This window comes from Muscardinus avellanarius (assembly GCF_963383645.1).
Source record: "Muscardinus avellanarius genome assembly, chromosome: 3".
Classification (NCBI taxonomy): domain Eukaryota; kingdom Metazoa; phylum Chordata; class Mammalia; order Rodentia; family Gliridae; genus Muscardinus; species Muscardinus avellanarius.
In genome coordinates this window covers 9,673,765-9,693,186 of record NC_137788.1, presented here as the reverse complement: position 1 = coordinate 9,693,186, position 19,422 = coordinate 9,673,765, and the positions used below count along the sequence as shown (strand labels likewise).

Here is a 19,422-nt window from a genome sequence, read left to right as displayed (position 1 = left end):
CCCCTGCTGTCGCCATCGCGTCCCCCGGGCTGTGGGGCTGCGGCACCAGCGAGCAGCAGCTCTATTAAAAAGAACAGTCGGAGGCGCTTCTCCCCCGCGGCTGGTGCCTGGGAAGGAGACAGCGCTCTGGCCGGAGACTTGGGATTCGCGAGTTAGCGCAATGGGACGTTTCTCCTTCTACGTCCACACAGATGACTGATGTTTCAAACTTCTCAGATAACCGCGCAAGAAAAACCTATACTGCTGCTGTGCGCATCTATGCGGAAACAGAAGACAACTTCACCCCCGAGTTGGGTGAGACTAGCCGGGGAAGGCCAAGTGGACAGGTGGAGTAGGAAGCCGCCTGCGATAAGCCGCGCACTGTCTGCCAAGCCCTCGGCCCACCTACGAACTAGGACCTGACGCTGTTCAGCCTCAAGCCGGCCTTTCTACAGAGTGCTCTGAACGAGATGTGTGAAATCAGTGCAAGGGACGGTCAGTACAATTTTATATTACTTTACAGGTAGCAAGCCCTCACGCACACCGCGGCCCTGCTCTGAAGCTCCTATATATTTACAAACACACAGTTGTACATATATACATGTTAACAAAATACAGGGCAATCTAAAAATTAGATTCATCTCAGTGCTTTTTTTTTTTCAAACGTTATTCAACTGATACCTTTTAAAAATTATTTTCCCATAATCTAAAGTAACTCGCCGCCCTATAGATTAATACAGTTTTGTCTGTATTTGTCCCCACAAGGATTTCCTTTCCCTGGCTCCTTGACCTTCCCCAGACCTCCCTCTGAGCTGAGAGCAGGCGCTGTCCACTCCTCCGTGCCGGCTGGTCTGGAGCGTCTCTCCGGGGGCCGGGCTCCTCAGGAGTCGAGCTCCAATGGGTCTTGATTCTCACTGAGTCTTAGCATAAGCTGCTGTTCATAGTAAAGGCTCTTTGCATAGTTTATTTCTTGTGATAACTTGACAGCAAGGACCTCGGATTTCACGTGGACCTAAAGAGGAGAAAAGAATGAGTCCCCTGCCCGCGAGGTGGCGGGGACGCGACCAGACGGCGCGGGCAGCTGCTGCAGGTCACAGGGACACAGACCCGTCAACAACAAACAAAACCAGAGACCCCGGGGACGACTCCCAGTACTTCTGATTCAGAAGTTGGGTGGACTCCCAGGACCTGGGTGGTCTGTATGTGGTGCTGGGGAGTGGACCCAGGGGCACTGCTCTTATTTTTTATTTTTTGGTGAGTCTGGGGATGAAATTCGGGGGCATTGGACCTCTGAGCCATACCCCCTGCCCTGTTTTTTTATTCTTTATTTTGAAACAGGGTCTCACTAAGTTGCAGAGGGCAAGCTTGGAAGAGAAGAGAGGAAGGGAAGGGAGCAGACAGAGTAATGTGCGCGTGTAGGGACGCATCATTGCGAATCACTGTCACCCGCAATTATAGTGTGTCACTCATTTTTTAAAGGAAGGAAGAAGAATTAGCAGACAAAAGCCCGAGACATTTCCTAGCAGGATGCAGCGCTGCTCACCTAGCCCAAGGGAGCGCGGCGGCTGCTCACGGCCGCTCAGGGCCGCAGGGACTTGCAGAAAGCCCGGGCAACTCTGAGATGCTCTCTCACCCCCAGACCTAACTTCAGCCAATGACCCCGGGAAGCTTCGCGGCCAAAGCAAACCCAAATGCATTCCTACTCCGGAAGGCCGAAGGTCCCGAGGAGAGGCCCGGGAAGGCCAGCTGCGCTGCGATCGTCAGGGCTGAGGCAGGCAGGCTGGGGATGCGGCTCTCAGGCGAGCCCAGCAAGACCGGCGCCTGGGCGTTGTGAGCAGCCAGCGAGCGGGGCCACGGCTGTGGAGGGACGGCTTCCTCACCCGTTCTGCTGGGCCCTGGGGCGGGGCCGACAGGCCTGAGCCCCAGCCCCCTGGGAAGTCGCCTGCCCCGTGCTCGGTGCACTGCCTGGCACACACGCCCTACGCGAACCTTGGCTATCAGCAGGCACTTTGCTACTCCACGGCCTTCTGGATAACACCTCCCCCGGAGGCAGCAGGAGTTTTATTTACTCGTGTCTATTGACCTAGGTACTGCTCCTTTGCACAGAGCCAAAATTTGCGTCTCCAGAGAAACAGTACCGTGTGCTCCCTCACCAACTGGGTTCAATGTACAGACGAACACGTATCAGAAACACCACACCCCAGGGATCCCACCGGGTATGGTTCGCAATTAACTGGAGTAAGCACCGCTACCCCTTGTGCTGCGGGGACGCCAGGCACAGGCCCTCCCGGCGCAGCCCTGTGGGATTGCTGGGCAGGGCAGGGCGGGGGCCACGGGGCTCACCATCGGCTTCTGGTGGGACGGGCCCGGGATGGCCACGCCGCTGCTGGAGCTGCTGGCTCTCTTGGTCACCTGCACGTATACCTTCCCGTGGTCTTTGGAGACGAGGCAGTGGTAGAGGTCGTCGTACCTGACCTCGAGGAAGATGGCCTCTCGGTCTACGTAGTCTCCGCTCTTCAGGAAGTACACGGCTTTGGAGGAGATGAGCACGCAGTAGCTATCGATGTTCTCCACGGCGATGAAGCTAGAGGGCAGGGAGGAGAGCAGGCTAAGCGGGCGGCCGGCCGGGCTGCCCCTGGAGCAGCAAGGGCCAGAGCGCGATGAAGTCCCCACTCGCCGCGGGCAGGGCCGCCACTGCTGAGCTCCGGCTTCCCCGCTGCTAAGCGAGGACTCAGGGAGTCTGGCTTCAGGGGCTGCTGTGAGGCCAAGTGTCTGGCACACAGCGCTCTCCCACAGGGACACTAGGCAGATGCTCGCTAGAGACGGTGCCCAGCGGCTTAACAATAGAAGCAATTTCACATCTGGAAATGTACTGGGGGGGGGGGTGTTCTTTTCAGTGAGTGTTTGGACAGCTCAAGGCTGGGAGAGAACTGTAACAGTGCCTTGTTGGCTGGAAAGATACATAACGTTTTTAAATACTAAACTCAAGGTTTTAAGTGTTAAACCAAGATGAGACAAGTATGGGTGAAAAAAAAGCAGCAGGAAGCAGGTTCACAGAATTGTGTGGCAGGAGAAGATGGCAGGATCACAGGGTGCGCACACCGTCACCCTCGACCCGCGGCAGCCCCAGCAAGAGCCGCCCCGCCCCGCGCAGTGCTCCAGGGCCCGGGACGCGGGGCCACGCGGGACGCGGGGCCACACTCGGCAGCTAGAACAGTGAGAGCGCGCTCTCAGGCCCAGCTGCAATCTCCATTTCAAAACTGTAGTCGTTTCTTGAAGCGCTTCAGAGTCAATCAGAAAAAGAGCTAGTTATAAAAATAAGAAACACAACAAACACACCTAACTCCTCTTCTAGGGAGCTCACAGATTCGAAGTGGGTGTTTAGTTCTCTACTCAGCTGCAGGATGAGGCCTAGCCACAGCTGCCCCCGTGTGCTGTGCCGGCCTTTGGCGATGGGGCTGGGTGTCAGGGGACTGCAGAGGGACGGATGGCCGGCAGGAGCACGACAGGCCGGCCAGAGGCTGGCCTCGGGGAGCCGGCTGCTAAGCGGCTTGCTCAGAGCTGAGGCTGTGCCTGGATCTGCTCTGGAGCCTGGGCCCAGGACGGCTCAAGTCCTGGGCCAGCGGGCACAGCTGGAGGGGAGATAAGCCCGAAAGTCAGAAGGCCTGGCCTGCCGCAGGTGGCCTGGGGCCTCGCCTCTGTGGCCGGGGCGTGCGCCAGGCACGCAGTCGGCTCCGCGGGGGGAGGTCCCCCGGAATGCGCACCCACTCTGACCTCTCTACCCTCCCCAGGACGAGGAGTCACATGTTCCAACTTGTAGAAGCTTCCCTAGATGCTCCGACCTAAACCCACTTTTGCATACCTCGCCGCCGTGACCTTCCAGAGCACCACCAAACACGGAGTTGTTTTTGTGTTTTCTGGGCAAGCGTCTCAGCTCTTGGGCTAACCTCTAAGCCCCTTGAGAACGGCGACACATCTTATACCCCTGAGCGTCCACCCCACAATGCCTTGCAAGCACCTGCTTTGGTCCAATTGCCATTTATTATTGATTTTATTTTTACTTTTATTTTTTGCAGTACCAGGAATTGGACCCAGGGGCATTCTCCCTCTGAGCTTACACCTCCAGCCCAAATTTAATTTTTTTTTTTTTTTGGCAGATCTGGGGATAGAACCCAGGGCCATTTGACCTCCAAGCTACACCCCCTGCCCTATTTTGTATTCTTTATTTTGAAACAGGGTCTCACTAAGTTGTGAAGGGCCTCACTATGTAGCTGAGGCTGTCGGCGAACCGTGATCCACCGGTCACAGCCTCCCAAATGCTGGGATTACAAGCGTGCGCCACCTCGCCCAGCTCCAATTTTTATTTAAATACTTTATTTCGAAACAGGTCTCACTAAGTTGTGGAGGCCTCACTACGTAGCTGAGGCTGGCCACGAACCTGCCATCCTCCTGTCTCAGCCTCCCAAGTGCTGGGATTACAGGCCTGCACCCCCACGCCCGGCCCCAGGCGCCATTCTGATCACAGCCTCCAATCACACAAGTTGGGTTGCTGTTCTCTTGTAACTGGTTGGCAATGCCGAGAATGCAGACGGTCAAAGCCTCCACGCCAAAATTAGACATGCCTGGCAGCCTCCCTGCTCGGCAGACTCCTGTGCTCTCACGTACTGAGAGGATGGCATCCACTGATTTACGTGGAACGGGATCTGAAGCAGTCGGTCCAGGGAAGACAGGAGGACGGAGACACATCCCGAGGCCGGGGGACGCATCACAGCGCCAGCTGCAAGGGCCTCAATCCTGCGCACAGCCGGCCCGGGGACTGCCATGCGCACTCACAGGAAATGCCAGGGGTGGCCACTGCGGGCGGGCCGGCCGTAGGAACGTGCACTAAAAGCCCCACTGAGGCTGGCCTTCCTAGAGTCCCGCCCCAGTGGCCTCCAGCCCTCTCCCTGGCCCACCCCGTGTGTCCCCTGTTGCACTGGTATTTACACCTGGAAGCTGCCCTCAGGGGCAGCGGGGTTGACACCAGGGCCCTTTCCATAGGGGACGCTGTTGCAGGCCTGGACGCACCAGGGCGGGCAAGTCCCGGAGGCCAGCGGCCTTGAGCTGGGCGGCTTCAGGAAAGGCAGGGGTGAGGTGCGGGGAGGGGCGGAGCGCATGGCACTCTGGGGTAGCGCCTCATTGGTGGCTCCATTTCTTCATCTCTCTGTTGGCGATGACACAGCCTGCCTGCTTCCTTCCCCAAATTACCGAGGGTCAGGAACACCGGTAGAGGAGAGCAGCTTTGGAAATCTACGGGGATGTCTCCTGGTCCAGGGAACCCAGTCACGGCCCGGAGCTACTGCTAAGAGTCACATCTCTTGGACATTTCCATGAAATGTTCTAAAGTCTTCAAATCAAAAGCAGATTGGAGCCAGGGCATGACTGAGAAGAAAATGCGCTGGCCGTGACCCTGAGACTGGGCGCCGGCAGCCGCGTCTCCGTCTTGTTCCCGACGCGTCCCCAGCCCCCACCACCCACGGCCGGGGCTCTGGGTTCCATCAGCATCACCGCTGATATCAACTTTGGTGTTTTTATAAAATCTGGAAACGACACCAAAGATTCACTCAAACGGCTCCAAGACAGGCTCCTCTGCTGGACACAGACCCCAAGCTCATCACTCTGAGAGGAGCCACAGCACGGGGAGGAGGGGGCCGAGCGAATGCAGACTCTCCCCCGCTCACTCCTGTTCCCCTTGCTCTTCCTCAAAGCTAAGGGCCTCCCCGCCCAGCTGTCCACCTGCAGGCTGCTGCTGGACACTGCCTGGGCGCCTGGACTCTGGCTTCCCACTCCCAGCCCCAGCCGGTTGAGCTTCAGGCCAGGACCTACTGGCTCACGAGAGGGCCGCTGCCAGGAAACCTGGTGGGTGGCGCCGGAGGACGTCGCCTCTGTCCTCTGACCCGTGAACTCAGAGGGAGGGAGGGAGGCTGGCAAAGCGTGGGGTCATTTCAAAATCACAAAGGTCTGGGTGGTCTCACCCCAGGAGCGCCCCCAATGGGATCCCCGGGGGCCAGCTGGGGCCCGGGTCGCTCTGAGCAGCGGGCTCCCTGCAGAACCCGTGCACCTGTGCACGCGGCACGCCCGCGGCTGGGCCTCACGTTCGTTCTCCCTCCCCTCTTTCCTCCTTCAGCGTCGCCCGAGGGGCTGGTCCAACTCCTCCACAGCCAGGCTCCGCGAGGTGCGCCGCCACCCCAGCCTCCAGTGCCGCCCCTCCGTCGCCCGGGTGCCGCGGCACGCCCGCCTCTCCGCGTTTCCCTGCACCTCCCGAGGGCCTCACGGCTTCGGGCTGCGGGGTCTCCGCGGGGCCCATGTCTGCTGCCCGCGAGGCTGCGTTCTAGCGTGTGATCTGCATCGGGATCCTCTTAAAATTCTCTCCCCGAGCTCAGGATGAAGAGCAGAGGTAGAGTGCTTGCCAAGCATGAGTCCTGGGGTTCAACTCCAGACACACACACACACACACACACACACACACACACACCCTCGCCCCTGCCCCCACAAGAGCCAATGTGACCACTACCGCATGACTTCAGCCCTGCCCTCCCCTCCTGCCCACGTGCCAGCCACACCTGGGGGACCTGCACGCTCCAGACAGCCACGCGCTCGCCTGCCCGGACCTCTGCCCAGCACAGTGCTCTGGGCGCACGCCCGGCTCCCCCCCACCCTTGGCTTTCTCCCTCCTCCTCTTACAAGGCAGGCCTCTCACCCCTAGGCTTCTTTGAGAAACCTTCTCCAGCTGTGCAGGCAAAAGGGAACCACCTGCCCTGGTGGCTCAAACTTCTACTTGAGAGGTGAGCCAACGTCATCAGTAGTGAGTAATACACACAGCCTGCTCGCCCTGCTGGACTGTGGACTCACTGAGGACAGGCCAACGTTCCTGCTTGTCGCAGCACACAGTAGGGCTTAATACCTTTATGTGTTAGGGAGTCTCGAGTCCAGTGGAGATGGCCAGCACGTGCGTAACTCTGAGTGCGGAAGATCTGCACCCAGTGGTAAAATTAAAGAATTCTCAGCAGGGCGTGGTGGTGCACCACTGGAATCCCAGTACTTGGGAGGCTGAGATAGGAGGATTACAGGTTTGAGGACAGCCTCGGCAATGTAGTAAGACTCTCAGCAACCTAGTGAGACCTTGTTTCAAAACAAGAAATTAAAAAGGGATGGGAGGAGCCGGGCGTGGTGGCGCACGCTTGTAATCCCTGCACTTGGGAGGCTGAGACAGGAGGATTGCAAGAGTTCGAAGCCAGCCTCAGCTACTTAGTGAGGCTCTCAGCAACTTAGTGAGACCCTGTTTCCAAATAAAATATAAAAAAGGTCTGGGAGTGTAGCCCAGAGGTAGAAAAAGTCCCTGGGTTTCACCCCCAGTACCACACATAGAATGGCCCTGAGCTCAATCCCCAGTACACACACACAAAAACCCAACCAAACAAACAACAACTCTCACAACTTTTAACTTATTAAAGACTTAGCAAGCTATTAACTTTTATGAGCAGCTGGGTGACCTGCCAAGTGCAGGTTTTAATTCAGTGGCATATCAAAAAATGTCCAGTTCGTCGTCAATAGTTATCGACAGATGGCATCCTGATTTGTACAATGGGAGCCGGAGCCAGGGTGTAGCTCAATGGCACTGCACCTGCCTTGCATGTGCAAGGCCCTGGGTTCTATCCCCAGCACCGACAAGAGAAAGGATAATTAAAAAAAGGAGAAAACAGAAGCTAATGAATCTGCTCCCCCAAAGGACTAGTCTTTTTTTTTTTTTTATCATGTGTGTTGCTATACGGTTTATTTTTTTGCGGGTCTGGGGATGGAACCCTGGGGGTATTTGACCTCCGAGCTACACCCCCTGCCCTATTTTTTTATTCTTTATTTTGAAATAGGGTCTCACTAAGTTGTAGAGGGTCTCGGTAAGTAGCTGAGGCTGTCTGAGAACCACAATCCTCCAGTCTCAGCCTTCCGAATGCAAATGGAGGGATTACAAGGCCGGCTGCATGCTATATGGTTGAGATTTATAATGATATCATATTAGAGTCAATATCATAGCCGGGCTTGGCGGTGCACACTTGTAAACCTAGAACTCGGGAGGCTCTAACAGGGGGATTGCAGGTTCGCAGCCAGCCTCAGCCACTTAGTGAGGCCCTCTGGATCTTAGTAAGGCTGTGTTTCAAAATGAAGAAGTAAAAATAGGGATGGGGTGCAGCTTGGAGGTAGAATGTCCCTGCGCTCACTCCCCGTTCTGAAAAAAAAGAGTATCATGGCCCGTGCTTAAAAAAAAAAATTCTGATTCTCTCTCTCTCTGTAAAATTTCTCAAGAAGAACAGATGAAATGCATAATACCATAAACAGTGGTTCCACAAATGGGATAAAAAAGGAAACTTTTTCTTTTCTTTTCTGGATGGATCCAGGGCCAGGGGCATGCTAGGTAAACACTCTGCCACTGAGCAATGCTCTCTGCCCCTTTAAAGAAATATATGCCCGGCTAGGAGGCTATTTTTTATTTTCTTTTAATACTTTTCTGTATTAAAAAAAGCCCTGAGGAGCTGGGTATGGTGGCACAAGCTTGTAATCCCCGGGCTTGGGAGGTGGAGATAGGAGATTGCGCAGGTTTGAAACCAGCCTTGCTGGCTTAAGAGACCCTGTTTCCAAATTAGGTCTGGGATTGTAGCCCGGAGGTAGAAGGGTTTCCAAGGAAACCACGTACCACAAAAAGAAAGAGAGAGACAGAGAGAGAGAGAGAGAGAGAGAGAGAGAGAGAGAGAGAGAGAGAGGGACAGAGAGAGAGAGAGACAGAGAGAGAGAGAGACAGAGAGAGACACAGAACACAGAGAGAGAGAGACAGAGAGAGAGAGAGGGAGAGACAGAGAGAGAGACAGAGAGAGAGAGAGACAGAGAGAGAGAGAGGGAGAGACAGAGACAGAGAGAGACACAGAGACAGAGAACACAGAGAGAGAGACAGAGAGAGAGACAGAGAGACACAGAGAGAGAGACAGAGAAAGAGAGACAGAGACAGACAGAGAGACAGACAGAGAGAGAGAGAGAGAAGAGCCCTGATGAACGTTACTGTCTTTCTTTCTGGTGGTTATTGTTCCAAACGAATTTAAGGACTATTTTTCTGTCTGTAAAGAATGACCTTGGTAATTTAATGGGTATTGAAGTGAATCTGTAGATCACTTTTGGAAGAATGGTCATTTTTTTTTTTTTTTTGGGTGGTCCTGGGGGTAGAACCTCTGGGCTACACTCCCAGACCTATTTTATGTTTTATTTGGAAACGGGGTTTCACTGAGTTGCTGAGAGCCTCACTAAGTAGCCGAGGCTGGCTTCAAACCTGCGCGATCCTCCTGTCTCAGCCTCCCAAGTGCGGGGATTACAAGCGTGCGCCACCGCGTGTGCCCGGCAGAATGGTCATTTTGATTATATTTATTCCACCTATCCAAGAGCATGGAAGGTCTTTTCATCTTCTAATATCTTTAATTTCTTTTTCCAATGTTTTATAATTTTCCTTGTAGAGGTCTTTGAATTCCTTGGTTAGGTTTATTTTTAAGTATTTTATTTTTTTGGGGGGCTATCATGAGTGGACATGTTTTCTGGATTTCTTTTTCAGTGGATTTGTGGTTGGCATACAGAAAAGCTCCTGATGTTTTTAAGACTGATTTTGTATCTAGACACTTTGCTGAATTTCTTGATCAGTTCTGGAATGGTTGCGTTCATTGGGTCTTCTAAGTATACTATTTTGTCATCTGCAAATATCGTTTCAGTTCTTCTTTTCCTATTTGTACTCCTTTGATTTCCTTCTCTTGCCTCATTACTCTGGCCGGAGTCTCAAGTATACTGAAAAGGAGTGGTGTCAGTGGACATCCTTGTCTTGTTCCTGTTTTTAAGTGGAACTCTCATATTTTTCCCCATTCAATAAAATGTCGTCTGGAGCCTCCTGTATATCGCCTTTATGATGTTGAGGTATGCTCCTTCTATTCCAATTCTCTGCAGTTTTTAGCATGAATGGGTGTTGGATTTTGTTGAGGTAGTTCTCAGCAACAAGAACCATGCAGGAGGCATCGGAATACCTACCTGACTTCAAACTACACTACAGAGCCATATTAATAAAAAATAGTATGGTAGTGGCACAAAAGCAGACACATGGACCAATGGAGCAGAACAGAAGACTCAGAAACAAATCCACATAGCCGGGCGCGGTGGCGCACGCTTGTGATCTCAGCATTCGGGAGGCTGAGACCGGAGGATCGCGGTTCGCGGACAGCCTCAGCTACTTAGTGAGGCCCTCCGCAACTCTGTGAGACCCGGTTTCAAAATAAAGAATAAAAAATTGGGCAGGGGGTGGGGCTCAGAGGTCAAATGCCCCTGGGTTCCATCCCCAGACCTGAAAAAAAAAAAAAAATCCACACACTTATGGACAATTGGTTTTTGACAAAGGGGCCCAAAACATAAAATGAAACAAAGACGGCCTCTTCAACAAATGGTGTTGGCAAAACTGGTTATCCATATGCAGAAAAATGGGAATAAACCCCACTTTCTCATACTGCACAAGAGTACATTCAATATGGATCAAAGACCTGGAAATTAAACCAGAGACCTTGCAGCTACTTGAAGAGGGCATACGACCCAAATCCTAACACATAGATATGGGTAAAAGCTTCCTCAACAAGACCCCAGAGGCACAAGAAATTAAAATGAAGAACAATATATGGGATGGCATGAAACTGAAGAGCTTCTGCAGCAAAGGAAACTATCAAGAACCTCAACAGAGAGCCAACAGAATGGAGAAGATTTTTTGCCAGGAAATCCTCTGATAGAGGACTAATTTCTCGACTACACAGAGAATTCAAGAAACTCACTGCCCAAAACACAACCCAATAAAAAAAAATGGGCACGTGAACTAAATAGACCCTTCACAAAAGAAATAAAAATGGCAAATAAATGTATGAAAAAAGGTTCAATATCATTAGCAATCAGAGAGATGCAAATCAAAAATACCCTAAGATTTCATGTAGCCTTAATTAGAATGACAACCATTAAAAGCCAGGTGTGGTAGCTCAAGCTTGTAATCCCAGTAACTGGGAGGGTGAGACAGAAGGACTGCAGGTTCCCCGCCAGCTTCAGGTCTTTAGTGAAGCCATCTGCAACTTAGTGAGACCCCACTTCAAAAATAAAGAATTAAAAAAAAAATAGGGCTGGGGAGGTAGAATGCCCCTGGGTTCTATGCCTAGTACTGAAAAAAAAAAAAAAAAAAAAAAAAAAAAAAAAAAAAAAAAGGAATGGCAATCATTAAAAACACAAACAACAACAAATGCTGGCGAGGATGCAGAGAAGCAGGAACTCGACTACACTGTTGATGGGACTGCAAACTAGTGCAACCATTTTGGCAAAGAGAGTGGAGGATCCTCCAAAGAATGAGAATGACCTAGCATAAGACACAGCAATACCACTCCTGGGACCTACCCAAAAGAAAGGAAACCAAGCCACCAGAGCAATGCATGCGAATCTATGTTTACAGCCGCACAATTCACAATCGCCAAACTCCGGAACCAGCCAAGATGTCCATCAACATACGAACGGATTACAAAACTATGGAATACGTACACAATGGAAACGCACTCAGCCATAGAGAAGGACAAAATTATGTCATTTGCAGGAAAATGGATGGAACCGGAGAACATTATGTTAAGTGAGATTAGCCAGTCATAAAAAGTGAAAAGTCGGATGTTCTCCCTACTTGTGGAAGCTAGGGGAAGATGGGATCGGAGGGACTCCAGACAAAGGAGGGGAAACCTTAGATGAGTGGAGGAGGCGACCTGAGGAAGACGGGAGCGGGAGACACTTCAACAGACAGGACGTTCAGAGACAGACTTCTCAATCTCTAAGCTGAGCCTGGGGGAGGGAGGGGGCTGTGTGCGTGCAGGCCTCACCGCCCTGAACTTCACTGCACCAACAAGCAAAGTCACTTTCTATATAACTGATACGACAATGCCAGGACCACACTCCAGAGCAGCAGCTTGGAGCAGCTTCTTGGGAGGCAGCGCTGCTCAGAAGCACCTCTCTGAGGAGGTAAGAGCCGCCTCTGTTTTGCAGTCCGAGCGCATACCCTTTTCTGCGATAAAATAGTAGAACAAAACAGGTACTTTTCTTTAAAAAATGAAAATGCTGTTTCTGGCTACAAATTAATCACTTGTTATGAAGAAAAATTAATCATACAGGACAAATTTTACTTTAATATCATCTTAACCCCAGGATCCTGAGTTAAAATTGAAAAAAAAAAAAAGGGAAGTAATGGTAACTCTGTAACATACCAAAAAAATCCAATTAATTTGAAAGTGAACCCTTTTCAGCTGGTCAGACCTAAAAACATATGTCGGGGCCCATCTTCTTAGTACTAATTAATTAAATGAAATGCAAAGGCTGGGAGCAGCGAGGGCCAGGCCGCGGCGTCGGGGACTCCTGCCGGCCTCCTGATGGTTTTCGCTCCATCAGGAAGTGATTACACAGTATTTTCCAGAAGTGAAACAGTTAGTCTAACTGGAAAAAAATGTGGAAACGTTTAGTTAGAACAGTAGAGCAAGGTATTAAAGACCCTTTAAAGGGGTTAACTCTGAAGGGAAATATGCAGATAATTAGGTCCTTAGACGTGTTTTTAATTATCAATCTAGGGTAAAAGCCGGAGGTCTAACTCAGTGCCCGGTGTTTTCCTGTGAAGCCCCTTCTTGCTCAGCGCTGACGGCAAGGCTCCCACCCGCGAAGGCCAGGCTGCCGTGAAGATGCTTGGGAGATCATCGGCGTCTCCTCTGCACCAAGGAGGGCCCGAGCCACGTGTGTCCCCGAGCCTTCACTAGCGATTTCACACACAACCTGGCTGGAGACAGGGTTTTCATCTTTGAAGTCTGTATCTGTGCGTGCCAGTATCTGTTCCTAGTTCACGTGAATTTCAAGAGTTTTGTGAAATCACTTCGCTGTTTGCCATGTGTGCACCCCGCCGGAGCGATCCTGCGTTGCTCGCCCTGTGCGATTTCACCCTGTGTCTTTTGGGACATGTCGTTCTATTGCAAATAAGATTTTGCAAGGACCAGAGATGGTTCCAGTTGAACAGAGGTGAGCTGGGAACGAGATGGAAAAGGACACAATGCCGAGCTGCTGAGGGCCTGTTTGGTGCCCGGCCCTGTCCTAGGTGCTCAGGACTCTCCAGTGGAGGCAACGCGTGAAATCCACGGCGCTCACGGGCTGCGTTGTGAAGACTTGCTCCCTGCCTGCTAGATCGAGAACTGGCTCCCTGGGCCTCCACCCTCAGGCCCAAAGTTCCATCTGCAGAGTGGTATAAAGGACACCAAATCCCCACCCCAGCGAGGCAGGAGCACGGTGTTCCCTGGAGCGGCAGCGCACAGCGATTCTGGTGCGAGAGGGGTGACCAGAGTGAGGCTGGGCACGCGCAGGACCGGGGCTCGTGTGGAAGCCCCGAGCCCCAGTGGGACTCACCAGAGTGAGGAAGCGACCAAGATCAAGTGAAGTCACGGGGTCAGGCCTGATGGGGTAAGATCAGCACCCTACGAGGCGGCCCAGAGAGTTCCCTGCCTCTCTGCCATGAGAACACACCGTGTAAAGAATTCCGCCTGCAAGCCACAGAGAGGGTTCACCAGGAGCAGGATCGGGGGCACCTGCATCCTGGACCTCCAGCTTCCGGAACCGTGGGAACACGTATTTCTGCTGTTCTAGCCATCCATCTACTGTATTTTGTTAGAACAACCCTGGTAGGCCGACAGAAGGAAGCAGGCCGGCGCTGTCAAGGGCTGTTCCAATAATATCGCCATCCCCACCAGCCAACAACCAATGAGCTCTAATTTGACATTTTATTCAAATACTGACACAAAAACATGAGATAGAGCTCCTGTCGGTGACCCTGAAGACTATCCCCGGAGCTGATCTCTCTCCCCTCCGCCACGCTCAGAGCCCCTGGCTCGTTTCGTGTTTGCAATTCTACCAACTAAGCGGGTCTCGAGCGCTTTCTGTCCTAAGGGCCTCTGCAGGAGATCCTAAAACAACGACACATTTCTTTCTACCAACTAGAAATAGTGTGACAAGGACTCAGGCATATCAGGCTCCATATTTAAAGCGTCACAAGACAACCTTAAGAAAACCACATTTCTGAAACAGTCAAATACTAGTTGTTTGCAATTTTTGTTTTGCTTAGCGTTCTACAGTGGACAACGAGACATCAAAGTTTAAGGATATTTTATGTGGAAAAGGGCCTTAAAATTGAGAACATATCAACTTTTATCTTTGCTCTTTGAACTATCTAAAAAGAGATTCTCAGCCGGGCGTGGTGGCGCGCGCTTGTCATCCCAGCATTCGGGAGGCTGAGACGGGAGGATCGCGGTTAGAGGACAGCCTCAGCTACTGAGTGAGGCCCTCCGCAGCTCAGTGAGACCCGGTTTCAAAATAAAGAATTAAAAATAAAAACAATAGGGCTGGAGGTGCAGCTCAGAGGTAGAACGCCTCTGGGTTCCATCTCTAGAACTGCAAAAATAAAAAAAATAAATAAAAAGATTTTTTTTTGTGTGTGTGTGGGGTACTGGGGTTCCTAGAAATCCTCTACCTCGGGGCTACACTCCCAGACACCTATTTTTTATATTTTTTATTTGGAAACAGGGTCTCTTAAGCCAGCAAGGCTGGCTTTGAACATGCACAATCCTCTTGTCTCCGCCTCCCAAGCGCAGGGATTACAAGTATGCGCTACCACCCAGCGATTTTCTTCTTCTTTTTACTTTTGTGCTAGAGGTTGAACCCAAGAGCATTCTACTTCTAAGGTAGATTCCCAGACCTATTTTATTTTGAAACAGGATCTTAATAAGTTGCTGAGGCTGGCCTCAAACCTGTAATCCTCCTATCTTAGCCTCCCCAAGTACTGGGATTGCAGGTGTGTACCACCACGCCTGGCTAGAAAGGGTAATTTTTTTTTTTTTTTTTTTTTTTTAGAAATAAAACAGTAAGGCCCAGCCATGAGATAGTTTGAGAAATATTCCTTCCAGTAAAGGCTGTTTACAAGTAGTCACATTTATACCCATAAAACACTCAGGACATGTGCTCACTTGACCAGTTCTGAGGCCTCAGCAGGAGGAATGAGGCGCAGGTCACGTGGGGGACGGACACACTAACTCAGCGGACACAGGGCTGTTTCCCACGGCCCCCACTTACAACTCGTCCTGGATGTTGTCTGTGAGTTTGAAGAGCTGCTCCTGTCCTTCTGCCTGGCTCTCGGAATAGCGGGGAAGCAGCCCTTGGGGTCCCCGGCAGCATCGCGGTCTCCGAGCCCTCTGCGCTTGCGTCCTGGAGGGGTAGGGGCACAGAAGACAGAGCAGCTGAGGTTAAAGTCAGAACGATTACCCCACGCCCAGGATGGAGGCGGTACTCAACGCACGGCGTACTCTACGGTGGACGAGCAGAATCTAACCCCAGCGAGCCCGTGAGCACGCCGGCGAGGGTCCCACCGGAGGCACACCCTGCCTCCACCCTCTCCAGCTCCGAGGTGACCGCGGATCGGCTGGCCAGCGCCCTCCACCCTCAGCTTCACTTTTCTCGGTAATAGGAAGCACACCCACCTTACAGGGCTGCTGTCAAGGAAATCCCCACGCAGCCCGTGACAATTGGGGACCCTCCACCCGCGGTGGCGCCCGTTGCAGTCATTATCATAGACCTCTCCTGGGTCACGCCCTGTTTCTCTAGAAACCTCTTTGGGAGAGCCATCTGTGGGCTTGCAATCAGTAGGCAGGGACTGGGCTTCGGTGAGAACCCACCAGGCTCAGAAGCGTGGCTGCAGGCGAGGGGCGCGGTGGCCCGTGACGGGGAGGGCGGGCGGGCTCCGCGGACCCAGCCCAGCCACTGTGCGATCCCGCAGTGGCTCTCTCCAGCCACTTGGCGTTTGGTTGCCCAAAGGAATCTGCTTTGCTATGGCTTTCGGGGTCGGCTGCTGTTGTCTTTCTCCACAAACCATAGACAGGGTAATTGATAAATACTTTTCGGTGTTTTCCTAGAAACAGGAGTCCATATTTGTCTTGGAAAGGCTGCGCATATTTCAGATGACTGATAAGAGTGTACCGGGCCTGTCCTTGGCCTTGGACTTGCTGTACTTTTTATTATTTGTTCCTGGAACCCACTGAAGCAAAACATCCCTCTCTAGACATGCCTCAGAGAGAGGATAGGCCTCCACGCCGGATCAGGCCTCGGCACAGAGCGCCGGCTGCAGTCCAGGGACAGGCTGGCGCGGGCAGCTCGTGCCCTGGTGGTCAAGGCGGGGTAGTGGCGTGGACAGACCGCCTGGAAGTTGCCACAGGCCATGCCAAAGGCTGGCTGCAGCGCTGGGATCTTTATAAGGTGCTCTTGAACCAAGGGCCACTCTCAGCTCACCAGGCCACGACGCCGGGCAGTCCCTCACCTGGTGAGGTTTGAAATGCCTGGGAAAAGCCAAAACCCAGCGGTAACTGTCAAAAGTTCGGCTACAAAGACGCCTTAAGTGCTATTTTTGTATTTCCCTTTGATCCTGAAGATTGAGACCAGGAGCTAATTCTACCTCTGAGCTACATCCCTAGTTCTTTCCATTTTTTATTTTGAAACAGGGTCTCGCTGAGTTGCTGAGGCTGGCCTCAAACCTGCGACCCTCCAGTCTTAACCTCCCAAGTCCTGAGATTACAGGGGCACTCCACCATGCCTGGCTCTTCAAGTTCTACTGACTGTGCTTCGAGGGCCGATGTGCAGAGACCACGAGGAAGGTTCGGGGATTTGAAGGCTGTATTCACACGCTCCCACTGTGCCTCAGCTCTGCGCCTCCTGCGAGATCTCGAGCTGCCGCTGGCTGTTAGGTCCCCACACCGAGAGAAGGTGGGGAGGGTGAGGAGGGCGGCTGGTGGAGCCGTGTGCGACAGTACCGAGGACACCAGCAGGCCGCTGCGGCGGGGCCTGAGGAGGGCTGGGCGCACCTTCCCACTGGGAAGCACCGCCGTCCTTCCCAGGACAGACCCACTGTTCTCTCCCCCAGAGCCTCCTGCAAGAGCCCAAAGGCCCCTCCAAGAGGAACATGGCGGAGCCGCTTCCTCCTCCCCTTTTATTTGTATTTATTTAGGTACTAGGGATCGAACTCACAGGCTCAGTCTACCTCCAGGATAAATCCCCAGCCCCGTTTTTAATTTCGCTAGGTCTTGTTAGGTTGCTGAGGGCCTTGCAGAGTTGCTGAGGCTGGTCTCACACCTGCCATCCTCCTGTCTCAGCCTCCCAAGAACTGGATCATAGGCGTGTTCATCCCCTTTTAATAAAAGGTTTGATGGCGACTCTTCTTGCTACATCTCCCCAGTATATCCAATATCCAAAATCCTTTTTTACACATGAGATCCAACTCCTCCTCCCTCCCTGTCGTACCTAGTGGACTCTGGGTCTGTGATGCATTATTACCATGGCCTTGCGATTACTCCAGCCGCTTCCATCCCCAGCCATCCTCCTCACCACAACGAGAATGGCCCTGTCAAAATCCAGCCGCCTGCTCACAGCACAGCTCCTGCACCTCCCACTTGGACAGCACGTGCACCCCTGCCCAGCTTCCCACTGGAAACACAGACTGCACGAAAGGGTTCTCTCTGATTCATGTTCCCTCCATCCCAGGGCCTAGACAGGGCCCGGTGGACAGGAGAACTGGCGGTAAATGAGTGAATGCATTTGTAGGTGGGACAGCGTACGGCCACTCCCCGAGCTAGGAGGAGTCTGAAGACTAGAGGTCACGGGCGTTGAAGGCCAGTAATCGACATCCAGGCCAAACGTGAGCCAGCTAGGATCCCCTCGTTTTTTCTTTCTTCCTGTGGTGCTTGGGATGGAGCCCAGGGCCTCACGCACGCCGGGCAAGTGCTCCCCACTCAGCCAGGGCCCCAGCTTCCTAACAGAAGGCCGGGGGTGTCTGTCCAGCCCCATGAAAGCAAAGGGAGGAGCGCCAAGGCACCGTCCTGTGACGCCTCACGCGACCCGGGTCTTCTTCCATAAAGAAAAACTCTTCATTAGTACCCAAGCCTGAGAGAAAAGCGTGCTACGCGTAGTGTAGGGAGCCTCGCAGAGTGCCGCGGCCCTCTGACAGGATCCAGGGAAGCCACGAAAACACGACTTGTTTCTGCACCTGAGCTCCTGGAACAGCCAAGAACTAAGTGTGTCCCACACTGTCAAAGAGTCCAGTTATGTCCTGACTCAGGGGCCTCCCCTCTGCGCCTTCCCCAAAGCTGGTCTCCACTCCCAACCTGAAACTGCAAACCCACTGACATATCAGAGGAGAAAGCCATTCCCCACGGAGTGCGCACGAGCCGTTTATGTTTTCTTCCTTCCTTCCTTTCTCTTTTGTACTAGAGATGCAACTCAGGAGTGTTCTACCTCTGAGTGATACTCCCGGCCCTTTTTATTTTTATTATCGTATTTATTTTTAAGGTTGTACTGGGGATTGAACTCAGATGCATTCTAACCTCCGAGTTACACCCCCAGCCCTATTTGATTTTTTATTTTGAGACAGGGTCTCACTAAGTTGCTGAGAGCCTTGCTACACCGTTGAGGCTATCCTTGAACCTGCAATCCTCCGGCCTCGGCCTCCCAAGTACCAGGATTCCAGGTGTGTGACCATGCCTGGCTTTATTTTTTGTTTTGAAACAGGGTCTTGCTAGGTTACTGAACGTCCCACTACATTGCTGAGGTCTCACACCTGCGATTCTTTTGTCTCAGCCTCCCAGATACTGGTATTACAGGCGTATGTTATTCTTAAAATTGAAATTGGCCCTGCTAAATTGCCAAGGCTGACCTCGAACTTGTGATTCTCCTGTCTCAGCCTCCCACGGGTTGGGATTGCAGGTGTGTACCACCACACTCGGCTTTGTCTGTTCTAAGGCTCTGATATCCCGACAGGCTGCAAATGCCTTCGGTTTCCAATGTTCCTGCCTTGGGATCCATCATCAAACACCCACGACCAGGATGGAAACGCTCAGTTCTGAGGATGAGGAGCTCACCGTGACACCTAAAGCTCCTTTTTCATGTCAGTACAGAAGCACAAAGAGGGAGCTTGAGTTGGCAGTGGAAGGAAGCCATCTTCCAGGATAGTCTTGTAGATGCAGGGCGGGCGTCGCGGGGTGGGGAAGACCTGCGCTTGCTCTGAGCAGAACTGGGATTAGCAGAATTCTTCCACATTCCTGCCAGTGTCGGACAAACTAGTTTTTCTTCTCCAGAACCCAAGTCAAATGTCAACTTCTCAGGTCTGGGTTGGTAGGTTGTGGGCGGGGGGGGGGGAGGGCGGAGCCTAAAGTCACAGCGTGTGAATACATTTAGACCAAAAGTTAACGAATTACGGAAAAGACAACAAGCCCGTGTTTTCAAGGCTCGGGAGCTGGCAAAGTTTCTAAGTGA

At 52.4% G+C, this 19,422-nt stretch overlaps 1 protein-coding gene across 2 annotated transcripts in view; it reads right to left on the bottom strand.

Annotated features, from left to right (window-relative positions):
• Positions 1 to 859: 859 nt before the first annotated feature.
• Positions 860 to 19,422, bottom strand: part of VPS13D (vacuolar protein sorting 13 homolog D) — a gene marked incomplete at its 3' end in the record, with an annotated part of 245,737 nt that continues 227,174 nt past the window's right edge. For both annotated transcript variants that reach the window (XM_080692050.1, XM_080692051.1), the window contains exons 67-69: positions 15,202 to 15,333; positions 2,323 to 2,563; positions 860 to 991 (exon numbers count right to left, since the gene is read on the bottom strand). In XM_080692050.1, coding sequence (XP_080548176.1) covers positions 860 to 991; positions 2,323 to 2,563; positions 15,202 to 15,333 — 505 coding nt within the window. The remainder of the gene's footprint in view (positions 992 to 2,322; positions 2,564 to 15,201; positions 15,334 to 19,422) is intronic.